The sequence below is a fragment of the Rhinolophus ferrumequinum genome, chromosome 21 (assembly GCF_004115265.2).
Source record: "Rhinolophus ferrumequinum isolate MPI-CBG mRhiFer1 chromosome 21, mRhiFer1_v1.p, whole genome shotgun sequence".
In the NCBI taxonomy this organism is placed as follows: Eukaryota; Metazoa; Chordata; class Mammalia; order Chiroptera; family Rhinolophidae; genus Rhinolophus; species Rhinolophus ferrumequinum.
In genome coordinates this window covers 52,660,013-52,674,341 of record NC_046304.1, presented here as the reverse complement: position 1 = coordinate 52,674,341, position 14,329 = coordinate 52,660,013, and the positions used below count along the sequence as shown (strand labels likewise).

The window sequence follows — 14,329 nt, the reverse complement described above, 5'->3', positions numbered from 1 at the left end:
TGAAGCACAAAGGTTTTTAGTGTTGATGATGCCCCGTGTATCTGTTTCTTTCATTGCTTGTGCTTTCGGGGTTGTATCTAAGAAATCTCTGCCTACCGGAAGGTCATGAAGAGACACTTCTGTTTCTTAGTAGGTGGCTATAGTTTTTGACCTTCCAGTAAGGTCTGCGATCCATTTGGAGTTAATCTTTGCATATGGTGTATAATTTTGTATACGATAAGGGATTAAATTCATCCTTTTTTGTATGTGGTTATCTAACTGTCCCAGCACTGTTTGTTGGGGGAAAACAATCCTACTTTCCCCCACGGAATTGCCGTGGCACCTTTTGCCCACAGTCTCAGTCGTGGCGTTTAATGTATCTACTTTCCTTTTCCTCTGGCTCATGATGGTGTTGGGCAGACGGGTAGAACATCACCTTCATCACTGTTCTAAGCGTCTAACTGCATGGTCAAGTTTCCCGAAAGCCGGCGGCAGTGTGACCAGCTGAGGTTCACTGTGGTTGACCCAAGAAACAGCGGGCCTGCTCTGCCACCTGCCATTCGTGTGACCCGGGTCCAGGTTCTTCTTAATCACTTCCTGCCTCAGTTTCCCCACCTGTGACCCACAGGTGACCATAGCTCCTTCCCTCCGTCTAAGGTTACTGTGAAGAAGTGCCCGGAGGCGGGCTGCACGATTAACGTAGCGGTTCCGTAGTGGACGAGCTGTTTGTGACTGTCACCAGTACTCTGGGCTCCAGGTGCTCAGCCTGGCTCCACACAGACTGAAATGAAAGCCAGGAAGGGGCAGCTGAGGGTCACCCCGTACAGACTGCAGCTGTCCAGGACGCAGCTCCTGTAGGCCACAGTCTGGCTGCAAGTGGCGATAGATGTGACTCCACCCTGTCTGATGTAAACACACCTCCTTCCCTGTCAGAGCACGTGCCTCCTCCTGATGCCAGGGTCCCCCTCTGATAATTACACGAGGAAAGAGCTGGGAGTCATGAAAAAGAATCCGCCCCTCTAATGAGATTGCAGTAGGTTCTAGTTCCAGACATGCATGTCCCTCCCCCCTCCTTCCCTCCCTCCCTCCCCCCTCCTTCTCCCCTCCCCTCCCCTCCCCTCCCCTCCCTTCCTCTCTCTCTCTCTCTCTCTCTCTCTCTCAGGCTCCTCTTGCTCCGCCCCCTCCTCCTTTCATTTATAAGTGTAATAGCTCTCCCTCCAGAGGGCCAGGCTTGCATCCTTCCACCCCCACCTGAATCCTGTTATATCTCGGCCTTGGCCCTATTGACATTGGAGCCGGATCGCCCTGGTGACCGCAGACCTGGGGCCGTCCTGTGCATGGCGGGATGCTGAGCAGCGTCCTGGCCTCCACCCACGGATGCCGATAGCACCTCCCTCTAGTTGTGACAATGAAAAATGTCTCCAGACATTGCCACGTATTCCCTGGGAAGCAAAAGCACACCCCCTTAAAAACAGCTGCCCTATGGGGTCTGTGCGAGACAGAAATTGGGAGACAGGATGGGCCCTGGCTGGGGGGTGTGGAGGGAGAGCTGGAGGGACATGTCTGAGTGTGTCTCCCCATTCAGCGCTCCTGTGCCTTGTCTCCAGGCCCTTGCTTACTCTCCAGGCTGCGGCGTGTGTCCTCCTGCCCTTGTAGGCTTCACGTGGGTAGCTGTGGCATCTGTGGCTCCTCGGCCTTCATCCTGTGCCCTTGGCTCCCACCAGCTTCCCTCCAAAGCCATGTCTGCCAAGGTCTCCAACAGGAAAAGAAACGCAGGGAGAGCTGTTCCCTGGATTCCCGGTCCCAATGACGTAGCTTTGCTTTTGAGGCAAAAACACACATTGCTACAAGTCAGAGAGAAAGGAGACCTTCCTTTACAGAGACGACAAGACCTCAAGCAGTGGAAAAGCCCCCCGCTCCAGCGTGTGGCCAAGGAGTCGAGGGTGGAATGGCAGGAGGCCCCAAACCAACGAGTCCAAGGCCTGGGAAGGCTGTGTTTCACACATCTGTTAAATATGGGAGGAGGATGGGCCAAGGAACCCGAACCTGACTCAAAGGGGCCGGCCTGGCGAGGAGCAGCCTGGCCGCCAAGGGCCTGCAGGAAGCTGACAGCAGCCTGCAGGGAAGAGAAGAGTTCCCAAAGAGACCCGGTCAGGCTGCAGCCCTGGGACACCAAGCCCCAGAGGAGAGCACTGGGTGCTGAGAAGAAGGGGGCTAGCAAAGCCGCCGGCCTGCCACATCTTCCCCCGAGCCTCCCTGAGAAGAATAAGAGGAAACAAGGGCCTTCAAGGAAGACCGGCAGTGGCCGCCGTGCCACTGACCCTCGGGTGAGAGGAGGCCTGGATGTGGGAAAGCTCTGGACTGCTGCAGGGGAGACCGCGCTCCTGGAGGAAAGGGAGAAAGACGTCACCCGCGACGGGAGGAGGCAGCAGGGCAGGAGTACTGCCTGTCTTGTTCAAGGCCCGAAAAACAACTTTCTGGATCAGAGTCCCAAGGGCCAAGAGGATGGCCTGGAACAGCTGTGGCCAGTCGGCTCCGCCCGAGGAAGGGAAACCGCGCCCCAGGCATCTCCGTGCCATCGCAGCGACAAGAGCAAGTGGCAGCGAGAGCTGGAGTTTGCCTTCGAGGAGTTGTTTAACACAAACAGAAAGCTGAAAAGACACCTGAGCTTGTACCTTGAACCCAGGCCGGGGATGCATCAGAACCCCGGCGAAGAACAGGGCTTCTCAGAGATGCACAGACAGAGAGCTGAGTCCTGGAGAGAGAAGACGGTAGTCGATGTGGAAACGGCAATGGTGCCCGCAGGGGAAGCCATGAGTCCAGCGGAGGGGGGCGCCCACCAGGCGCCGCCCAAAACTGACCTGCAAGAGCTACTGAGCAAGCCCGAGAACCAGAAATATCGGAGGACGGTCAAGGCCGGGTTCAAGAACGAGAGTCCACTGTCGTCTACGGAGGCAGGAACATTTGTCAGTGAGGAGCCTCTGGTCTCGAGCAGCACGGAGTCCAGACACGAAGTGCCTGGGCTGGACACGCTCTCCCTCCTGCTCCACCCACAAGAACAAGCAGACAGAGCTGGCTCGATGGCATCCAGGCAAAAGCAGAAAATGGAGATGGAGCAGAGAAGACTAACGCAGCTGGAGTTGCCTGAACAAACCCAACAGCCAGCGATGAGCTTGAGCTTGGAGGCCTGCTACCAGCCCGAGCTAGGACAGGAGAGGCGGGGACAGACAAGCGCTCGTCTGGCTCATCTCACAGCCTCCTCCTCTCCAGACCAGGACAAGGAAGGAGGATGTGAGCTCAGTCCTGCTTCCCCCCGGGCCACCAGCATCATCGATGACGATGACAGCTATGACTTTGATGACGACGGGCACAGCCACATGATCCGTGACCTTCAACAGCACATTTTAGAGCAAAACATGTTGCACAAGCAGTTTCTTGAAGAAGCCCGGAAACGCTTGCAAGAGTTTCAGAGAATATGTTAAAAGCACGAGTCCCACCCTCGATAAACATATCACTGATGTCTGGGCGTGATGCCAGCACTGGTACCTAAGTCTGAGACCCGTGTTTGCTTCGTCTGCTCAGGAAGCACTGGGCCCCTTTACTCATTCCCTAACCTTGCGTTTAAAACGAAGCCCTGCTCTGGAAGGCTCCTGAGCACAGAACAGGAACCCAGGTGGGTGCGGTGACGGGTCTGGCCAGTGCAGCGCAGAGGTGGGTCCCAGAGCTGCGGCTGTTTTCCTGGGCACAGACCGGAAGTCCAGGTAAAGTCAGCACTTCAGATGTCTTAAGCGAATAAACACTGGACTTTCAGGGACATCCAAGGTCAGACAGGCACAGTTTCAAAAGATACATCATCTGTTGTTTAGCCACTGGGTGAGGCATTGACTTAACAAACCTTTCCTGGTCTTTCAAACCAACAAAATCAACACCATTTCATAAGACATCACTTAGTAACATTCTTGTAACTTTAATATTAATAAGTAGAAGAGGAAGGAGGAGGGAAGAGAGGGAGGGAAAAAGGGGAAAGAGAGAGAGAAAGAAAATGGGGACAGGGGAGGATGGGAGAGGGAGAGAGAGAAGGGAAGTTGTTCCCAGCCGCCTAGCTCTCTGGGACTGGCCGTCATGGGGGGACCTGGGTGTCTGGTCAGTTTCCTACCTCCAGCTTTACCTCTGACCCAGCAGCCTCGCAGCCACGGAGACCCCACACTGGATAGGGTTTTATCTGCCAATTGCGTCCTTAGGGACCGGGACAGAGATAGACAAACCTTTTCTGCAAAGTGCCAGATAGTAGCTATTTTAAGCTTTGCGGGCTACAGTCTCTGTGGCAGCTACTCACCCCTGCATAGACAACACAATAAATGGCTATGGCCCAGTTCCAATAAGACTTTATTTGTAAAAATAGTTGGGGGCTGGACTTGGCCCTGAGCCATGGTTAGCTGACCCCCCCTGGACTATCAAGGAGACGCTCCCTCCCCCCTTCCAAGGACCTTAGATACGCGGAGTTGGCCCAGGCACCTCAGTCCAGAACGGCCCTTTTAATCTTATGTATTACTTTGTAAACAACATAATAAACATCTGTGAGCTCATCACACCAACCCAAGACCGGGACTATTTCCTGAAAACCAGCTTCTGTCTGTGCTACTTCCCTTTTCTGCGCATGGTTCCCCCTTAGCTCTATGCCCGCTGACCGTGGGGTTTGCCCCTGCATTTCATTATCGACAGATAGAGACACACACACACTAAACATTATATCGGTGAGCTTTACGTCTGTTTGAACTGCGTAGAAGGATGTTGTATGTGTTCTTTTGGAAGCCTTTCTTGGTCTCAGCATAATTTATCCATGTCCCACATGGGTGCCATTTATTCGTTTCTTTGCAGTGTCATATCATCATGTGACTCTCTGGGCCTTCTTCCTAGGATGAAATGTTTTATGTCTGTTCCCCAAAAGAGAACTGCACCCCCAATGCATGTGGGTCAAAAGGCCCGGTGTCAAACTGTGCTTTTGGGGGGTTTGAACACCAAGGTGGGATTTACGTGTGGGAAAGGTTCCCTTAGTCCTTTTCTTCCCCTTTTCACTTTGTTTTTTTGTTGGCCCTGGAAAATGTTAACTTGATCTTATGCTATTTTCCCTTTACAAATCACTGAGTAACAGACACTGCCCCAGTAACTGGAGATGGACAGCGAATGGCTCATGTGGGAGTCATAGCTCTTAGGTGCCAGGGGCGGGAGCAGGTAATTAGTAAACGTGCCACGATAGACGGTGATGCTGGATGTGCAGGGAGGTGTGGGCGACTGACCGGTGAGGGTCCTGGAGGACCCTCAGCCTGGCTTCCTTGAGCACCAAGTTCCCAGAACCCCCAAAGGTGCACATTTGTGTGGGGCAGTAACAGCCTCCCACGAGGTTGGGGTTTTTTTGTTTGTTTGTTTGTTTTTAACTTTTATTTATTGTAAGTGTGTTTTTCCAGGACCCATCAGCTCCAAGTCAAGTAGTTGTTTCAATCGGGTTGTGAAGGGCGCAGCTCACACTGGCCCATGTGGGGATCGAACTGGCAACCCTGGTGTTACAAGCATCGCGCTGTAACCAACTGAGCTAACTGGCTGCCCCCTGGTTTTGTTTTTAAATCAATAGCTTGGGTGAGGAACCTCTCACTAGCTCACATTTTCATCACGTGGGTCTCCTCTGTCTGTCTGTGGCTTTTTCACTGGATGTAGAGACAAATGTTTGCTCCCAGCCCAGTTTCTTCCTGGCACCTGCTTTTGGAAGGGCATGGGGCAGGGCTGCAAAGCCGCCCAACAATTTGATCTAAGCCCATCGTGATTAAGAAAGCGGTCCCGTGGTCAGGAGAGCTCCTGTTACATGAGGATTACCCTTGTGTGTGTTGGGGGTGGGGTGGAGTGCTGGCTTTAGCTTGATGCTCAGCCTTGTGTTACGAGATCACCTGCAGCTCCTGTCTGCCACTGCAGGATCACCTCAGTCTGAGAGGGTCCTGTGGGATCACCGGGTTTAAAGCCACGATGGGACCCAAACGTTGAGTAATGAGGTCTTCCTGACTTGGCCTGCCAGCCACAGTCTAATGAATGGACGGGCCTGCCGTTGTGTGGTTAGTTTTGTTTCCAGTGTCAGAGGCAGTATTTGTGGTTCGTGTGCCCTTCTTGGCCACACTTGAGCTAAAAGTAGGTGTGGGGGACGGGCAGCGAGACACGGTGCAGGGTGACTCATCTCTGCCAGGACAGTCACACCTACACTGTCCCCTGGCAGCAGGACGAGACGCCGTGCTCTTTCCTACCTTTCCTGCAGAAGGCTAAAGGGGACGGGGCACTTCTTTGCCCAGGCCAGTGGTGTGGGGAATGAAACAGCCCTCCAGGACCTGTCCCTCCAAAATACGGCCCTCTGGTGACTCCGTGGAGATGTCACAGTGACTTCCATCTCTCAGTAGGATCCCAAGGGCAGACCCTGGCTGCTCTCTTCTTGGTCACTTTGATGCAGCTGGACTGTGGTGCCAAGGGCGCTGGGCAGTGCCACCTGGAAGGGCATGGGGCTCCTGGAAGGTCTCTGTGAAGCTGGGTGGCAGTGAGGACCCCGCACGCGGCGGCTGTGTGCACCTTTGTCCTCCTAAAGCACTTCTTGGGCCCTCCCTTATGGGTCTTCTTCCTCCTGTGTCTTCTAGAGCTTTCCATGTTTTAGTTTTTTCTTCTCCTTCCAAGTTTGGAGGCAGCTTCCGTGTTCCTATCTCACTCTGCGTTTACCAGAACCTTTGCTGTCCAGTCACTTCCTTGTAGCCCTGCCTGTGATCTCCCCAGACCACAGGGAGTCGGGAGGGCCTCGGTGGCCGACCTGGTGGTGCACTGGTCACCCTGTTTGTCCCAGGGGTTTGCAGGGAACGGCCGCATTGGATGTGGGTACTGCCAAGGTCCGCTGTCCATCGGCAGGTGCGGGCTGGCGGGTTCTGACAGTGCCGGCTAGGACAAGAGACGCAGGGACAGCAGGGCCCGCTGTGACACCCTGTGATGGCAGGCCTGCTCCCGCACTTGCTGGGCGAGTGGGCCTCGTTGGTTTTGGACGTGACCCCATGTTCTGTGCGTGCTGCTCTTCAGATCCTCCCACCTGTCCCCTCCCCCACCCAGCTAGGTGCACAGCCATAATATGTGTGATAACATCCAGGACCTCAGAAATGTCAGGCAATGGGAAAAATAAGGTTTTCAAAGTTGGAGGGAAGTGGGGATCCTCACTGACCTGCAGTAGTTCTTCCAATGAGTGGGAGTTCCTTGCCTCTGTAACACGAGGACAGGTGGGTCCTGTGACAGCCCCGGGCATGTCCCAGGCTGGACACAGAGGGCCCGACTGACCCACACCGCCACACGCTACCAGCTCTGAGGGCTGTATTTGCAAGGCTACACTGATGAGGAGAACGAGACACCGGGCACGCCCCGCGCAGTTGGCCCACACTGGGTTCTGTCCACACTGGACAGTGGGCTTTCAGCCCCTCTGTTGGGGGGCAGACCACAGGCCTCAGAGCCCCCGGCACTGTCCGTGCTCACAGGGGCCTGAGCCAGACGCTCCGCCCTCGGGTGTCCACTCGCCAGAATGAGGCAGTCTGGAGAGAAGCGGAGACCTGCCTGAGGTCACAGCCCACAGTGGCAGCTTGGGGACAGACCCTTGTCTGCTCACTGCCTCTCAGTTCTGAGCTGTCGCCTGGCCTCTCTGGGCCTGTGGGTGCGGAGGGCTTGCTGGGGGCGGCTGGGTAGTTGCTCCAGGCCCCCTCTGCCTCCTCCCTGCCCCTTCCTGCTCTGGGCTCCGAGCTCCCGGCTTGGGGTTTGCAGGGCTGAGCTTGGCTCCTTCTCGGGGTCTTGGCGGAGAAAGTGCAGAACAGCACTTCCCTCCACAAAGCCGCACTGTTCTCAGCAAATCCTCCCAGGATCGGGTGCATTTTTTTCAAATGATTCAGCAGCACGTGAATGGGAAGGGCCGAGCCCAAGGCTTCGGAACGTGACCAAGGCCTCTCTCATGGGATCCCACTGGGCCCACATGCAGAGGGGAGGAGGATGGCGGGGCTGGGGTCGGGGTTGTACCAGGATCCTGGGGGTCAGGGAGGGCAGCTGGGTAGTGGCGGGTGGGGGGGGCAAAGCAAAAGGCCAGGAAATGGAGATGGGAGAGCTGGTCTCCATGGAGACGGGCATCCAGGGGACAACAACTCACGTGTATGTGTTAGAATGTTGAACAGCACCGGGCAGACCTGGCAGATCCCCAGGTACCAGGCTCACAGGCAGTGTGGCCTGGGCTGGGGTTGCTCTGCTGCTGCTGGTTCTCCATCCTGCACCCCTTCACCCTCCCTGCCTACCTCAACCCCACCGAAACACATCTGCTCTGAGCAGTTGTCAATCCAGGCATCTCTAACCCTGGCCTGAGTCACACCGACCAAGTCTTGCCCTCACCCTGGACAGGCACAGCCCTGCCCCAGAGCTGGGGACATCTGTGGGCTCCTGGGGACGGGGAGATTTGGAGGGCCCTGGGGGAGGGGTGGTCTGGCCTCTCACAGCTGCTGTTCGGGTGCAAGAAGCCCTTGGTTCCCCCACAGCGTCACAGGCTGTTTTTAATTACTAAATGACGGCCCCCATTTTTGCTCATTTCCCTAAAAGGAGTGGACCGGGAGGTCTGCTGCACCAGTGACCGAAAGGGGCCAGGCACTGAGGCCAGAGAAGGCAGAGCTGTGCTTGGGCAAAGCCGCCATGGCGAGGTCCACCCAGGGCACCTGGGAACCAGGTGGGGGCTGGGCGGACAGTGAGGCTGAAAGGGCACGTGGGGCTGGACACTCCCCGGGACTTGCAGGCACTAAGCCAGCGCTGACACTGTGCATTCCTTGGGACATCTCCCGGGCTGCTCGACCGACCGTACCCCATGTGCAGTTCAGGGGTGTGGCCTCAGAACCTGGGGCCTTAAAGCAGGTCACTGTCCGCCCACCGTTACCCCTCCAGACGGTGAGATCAGCCCACCCCCTAAAAGAAACAGATGCAGTCCCATGGGAGAGGTGCAAAACCATCTTTACTCTGTCCCCTGAAGTCCCTGAGATGATTTAGTTACATGCAAGCAGTTAGGGGTCCTCAATAATCGAGGGGCAGGGCCTCCCTCATTCCTAGTGACAAGTATTCGTGCAGACTTTGGTACCTCTGCTGGGAGGGTGGAAATGTCTAAATTTGCGGCACCCCTTCTCTGGGAAGTGTAGGCAGAAGCCCGGGACCCTGCAGACCCCCTGAAGGACCCCAGCAGAGCAGAGCGCACCTGGGAAGCCTGGGATCCTCCCCCTGACCTGGAGTGAGTGGGGGCTGGGTTTCATCGGGGAGAAAATCGTTTCTTTCTGAATTTCTCTGAAATGGCGTGTAATTCTCCCCGGAGACGGAAGTGGACCCAGTGGCCCGCAGAGGACTTGTGGCTCTGGCGGCAGTTATACCATTTGTATCTAAGAAATGCAGAGTCCTCTGCGGCCGGCCCCCTGTGACTGCTCACAGCTGCTGCTGCTCTCAAACCAGTGCCCACGGTGCTGTCAGCCTGTTGCCATTCCAGTCGCAGCAGAACGACCCACCCACTCTTGACTGGGGCCAGCAGGGCCTTTGGAAATGTGCTGGCTGGTCCCCTACCTCCCCCTACCCCACAGTGCATGGCACGGGGAGCGTGTGTCCCTCATTGGAAGGACCGCTGGGTACTTTCCAGAGGCCTGTGAGCAAGCTCCAAGAACACAGTGGCACTGTCCCTGCGAGCACCCTGGGCATCCCTCCCAGGTCCAAGCTGGAGGCTGCATTAGGTGGGCTGGGCTGGGTGAGGCGGTGGCCTCTGCTGACACCAAGCCAACCCTGCGAGTCTCAGCCAGTGTGACTGGGGGCCAGAGTTTGACCTTGTATTAGACGGATGTTTTTCCAGATCCTAGGATTCTCACACCTCTTCTGGACACATGCGTGATTTTTCCCTCAGCCAGAAGCTCTGCTCAGTAGGCACGGGACTGGGAGTCGGACGGAGTGTGTTGAGTGCCTGGGGACGAGGCCGTGAATGTCTCCAAGTCACGTATTAATAACCGCAGGTTTCCTGTGCTCCGGGGTTGGGAGCCCATGCGCGGCAGAGTGGCCCCACTACCACTGAGAAAGGGCCTCCAGGATATACTCATATACGTGGCGCATGGGATCCTCCTGAGAGCAGTGGGCCCGTGGCAAGATAAGAAAGATAATTCAGCAAGTGTAAAATACATGAACTTCTTAGAGGCAGTTGTCGGGCGGGGGCTGGCTTCCCGGAGAGAATGCACACAGCTTGTGCTTCTCTTGCTTCTCCGGAACTTCCAGGAACACAGTAGGACTCAAAGGTGGTGGTGGGGTGTGGGAAGGTGACGTGAACCTCAGCTTGGGCCGAGTGTGTCACACCTCGGGGTTGGCTCAAGCCACATGGTGTACTGGACACACCCCCAGGGTTCCCACAAGCCCCCTCGCTGTCCTCTGCCCCCCACGTCCCCCACCCGTCTGACCTCTTGGTTTTCCCTGGTGGTTGCCATCTCTCACAGTCTGGAGTAGCCTGTATTCTTTGGATCATCGTCCGTGACCTTGACTTTCCACCCACCCAGTTCTTTTCCATCCCAAATCTAGTGGCTGTGCTGGGGATTGTTTTTGCAGGCTCCTAGCGGGGGGAAGTGACATCATGTGGTGTCCGAGGCCCGGGGTGGGGGCGGGGCTCTGCGGTTGAGTGTGCTTTGAATTAAGTGGACGGTTGTGCATTCCAGTAGGCAACATCTGGCGGTGAATTCATCAGCCCGTGTATCACCCTTGATCTCAAACCCAGATGTTGTGTTAACGGCAGAAGGGAAAGAACTAAAAACAAAATCTGAGCAGCCCAGGGAGAGACCATCATTTTTGGGAGCAAAGCAGTTAGAACAGGAGTCGTTACGAAGACCCTCTCTCCTACTGCCGCCCCTAGTTCCTGGGGCCAGGGGTGGGGGCAGAGCAGGGCAGCCCCCTCCTGGGCAGGACGTGTGCCCATCCCCAGGGCCAACACCAGACCCCCGCACATAGTAGGTGTTCAGTAAACATGTGTCTGGGCCTGGACGTTAATTTCTTCCCAGATTGTTTTGAGTGTCTTTGCTTTTCCCCAGCCCTGTTCCTTAAGTGACCTGGGACCCAGGGAGGCCCTCCCCTCACTTGGAGTGGCCTCTATCCCTCTACCAATCACCCTGGGTGCAGGAAACACATTTCTGGAGATCTCTCCTTGCCTCCCTTCCCACCTGCCCCTGGAAGTTGGAAAGAGGCTGCTGCTTGTTTTCCTGTCCACCGTCTGTCTACTTGCCTGGGTTGGATGCTCCTTGAAGGCAAGTTCTGTTATTGAAAACCACCCCACACCCCACCCCTTTCTCCCTCTGGACAAGCAGGAGGGGCCCATGCTTTTAGGGTTTGCACTTGAAAGGCAGCCCAACTCTGAGCTCTAAGTGTGGCAAGGCAGACAGTCCCCACTCTGGCCTCTTGTCAGGGGCAGAAGGTGGATGGTCCGAGCTGGCTGGGATCCTCCGTGACACCGCCCCAGCCCACACCCCTGTGGGGCCCATCCATCCAGTTTCCCCTCAGGAAAACTTCACCTGGCTGGCGGGATCCTCTGGCTGCGATGAATCCATTTGCCAAAGCTTTGCGTGTGTCCCCCTGACCCGACAGAGCTGACTGCAGACGGTCCCTGCTGCCCTGGGCAGGTCAGCGATGTGGACCCCTGGGCTCTTTGGGACAGGTGTGTGCCCAGTGTCTCTCCTTCATGCCTGGAGGGTGTTGGTGCTTTGGGGAAGTTTCCCTAGAGCTGGCCCTTCTCTGCCGGTCTTGATTCTCATGATCTCTTATTCTACAAAGTGGGGAGGAGGTTCCCACCCAGAATTCAGAGAGACTCCGAAGAATTCTGAATAGTTGTCAGGATGCTCCTGGCCCTCACCCCCCTTTGCTGCAAACCACTGGCAGCCTCGGTGCTAGTTAGCCGTCTGGTCTTAACCCCACGTGTCTGCCCTGGCCCCTGGAGCCACCCAGTCTCCTTTTCTGACAATTTGGGAAAGGAAAGTGTGTGGTCTGTAGCTCCAAAGCAAAGCAGATACGTCAGGAACCTGTGTCAAAACAAACCCAGGCTTGGGGTTTGTACCAACTGGGACAGGCTGTCTGGACCTGAGCAGGGAGTGTGACACAGCTCTCACCCACGGGGACCGGGAGAGGTGACGCCAGTGTCCTCTGCAGGTCTCTTGTTCTGTGGTCCTGATCTAGACATGTGTGTTATGTGCCTGGCACCGTGTCACACAGGCCACATCTCCTGGTCATCAGCACATCCTGACAGAGGGAGGCGGGTCCTGGTGGTGGTTGCGGCGTTTCAGATGTAAGCGCTGTGTCTCTGCAAGGTCAGTCAACTTCCCTGAGACCACACAGCAGGGAGGGGGCTAAAGAAAGGCTTCACCTGTGCTGTCCCTTTCAAACGAGGACTCAGACTGCCTGGGAGGCTTATGGGCTTTTGTAGGAGAAAGACGTATGGACCTCAGTGCACAGAATGGAATGGAACCTTCCGGCTGTTTGACAGTAGTTTTTGCTTATTTTCTGGTCGCCGATGGGGGTGTTTCGTGAACACCTGTTGTGTGTGTGGCATTGCAGTAAAGTGCAGATTAGGCAGGGAGTAAGAGAGACCAGAGACAAATGTCCCCCGGGCTGCCAACCCGAGTCTCTCAGGTTCGGCTCAGCAAACGTTTACTATGTTAGAGCACTAATTTCTATGGCTGGAATGTAGCCTCTCCCTGTTAGAGGCTCCTAGCGCCCTGAGCAGACAAACGTACAGGTGTTTACAGCAGGATGGACAAGAGATGCAGGACGTGCCAAGTGCTCTAGGAGGACAGGGTTTCCCAGAGCAAGGCAAGAAAGGGCAATTTTAACGGATGCTTGAAGGATGAGTAGAAGTTCTTCAGGCAGAGAGGGGGAGATGGCATTCAGAGCAGAAGAAACTTGCTTGTCCAGAGGTGGGGACACCCCTGAGCAGGTGCAGGATTAGGAGAGTATCACGGACCAGGAGAACGGTAAGAGTGGGTGGGGGCTGCCAGGCAATTGAAGTAGCCACTGGCTGGCGCCAGGTTGCGAAGCATTTCCTATTTTAGACGAGGGCAGACGGCAGCCAAGGTAGATGTTTGCACGTGGTGCTGGGGGTGGGGGCCTAGGAGGAGACGCTGGAAACGGTGACCTGCTACCAAGGGCAAAGCCCTGTGTTGTGGGGTGGCCCGCTGGGTGGCATTTCCTAGATGTGGCTTTGCACGTCGGGGCCTGGCTTAGCCTGGGAAACAGGAACCTGTGGCCTGGGCCGGTCATGACTCAGCTCCAACAGAAGGAGAAATAAAACTGGGGTTTGAGCCTGTGCGGGCGGTCGGGCCCTGGTGGGGGGCTCTGGTACCAGGCCGAGATCTAGAGAGCACTTCTGGGGTCCAGGGGAATGGGCACAGATGGGGTGTCCCACATACCTTGGCCTCCCTGCTCTGTGGGGAAACACAGCCCTGGCCAAACGCTTCTAAGGTCCGAGCTGCCCTCCCGAGGTGGAGGTGGGAGGCTCCTTTGAGCCTGGCGCTGTCTGTTCCTCATTTCTCTATTTTGCTCGCATCTGCACTAACATGACAGTCACCTAGAGTGACCCTGCACAGCCGGGCTTTGGAGGGCAAAGCTTTTAAAGCCATTAAAACAGTTTATGCCACCTACTGATAAGCCTTGAAATGAAAAAAGGGAGGGCCTTGCCCAAGTGACAGTCTGAACTGCTGATCTGTGACCGTCAGGTTACGGGGTGGAGCAGAGTCCCAACTTAATTGCTAGGAGGAAGCCCTGTGGTGCATGGCTCAGGAGCAGCCTCAGGCTCCGGGGAACATTCTGGAAACTTTCCAGCCTGACCTCGTCCCCTGTCTTTCATCTTGCGTCCTGGTCCGGGATCATCTTTCTGTTCATTTGGCCTCCTTCCTCAGCATCTGTCCCTTAGGCCTGCCATGTGATCACTGCTCACCCCATTTAATGCCCTTTGGGTTAAGACACCGGACACTTTCTCTGTCACGTCCCTGATAGAATTTGTGTTTTTACAAAGAATCATCCCCAGGACATTTTCCGGGGACACTTTAGGACAGATTAGGAGGACAGCAGGACAGACCTTTCAGATGTGAGACCCCCACCCCCAACCTAAATATGATGAGGGCCCTCCAAGGTAGGTAACGGTCCTTCTGCCTCATCCTGAAGAGGCGTTTGCCAATGGGCCGTGGATGGGGGTTGGGGGGATTTCAGCATCCTTAACTGCTCAGGATTAAGGCCAGTTAATTTGCTCATCTGCTTCCCCAGCCACCAA

General features: G+C 55.8%; 2 protein-coding genes across 4 annotated transcripts in view; both read left to right on the top strand.

The window, feature by feature from the left end:
- The window catches only part of TIMP2 (TIMP metallopeptidase inhibitor 2), a 44,891-nt gene that overhangs the window by 18,536 nt on the left and 12,026 nt on the right, over positions 1-14,329 (top strand). The window contains exon 1 of one of the 3 annotated variants that reach the window (XM_033089670.1): positions 14,158-14,191. The exons of the other annotated variants lie outside the window; for them this stretch is intronic. Coding sequence (XP_032945561.1) covers positions 14,173-14,191 — 19 coding nt within the window. The 5' untranslated portion in view covers positions 14,158-14,172. Of the gene's footprint in view, positions 1-14,157; positions 14,192-14,329 lie in introns of those variants that run through there. 3 annotated transcript variants of the gene reach the window in all.
- Positions 445-3,902, top strand: CEP295NL (CEP295 N-terminal like). The gene is made up of 2 exons (XM_033089237.1): positions 445-558; positions 1,587-3,902. Exons 1-2 carry the CDS (start codon positions 445-447, stop codon positions 3,459-3,461), a joined length of 1,989 nt encoding a protein of 662 aa, XP_032945128.1. The 3' UTR covers positions 3,462-3,902.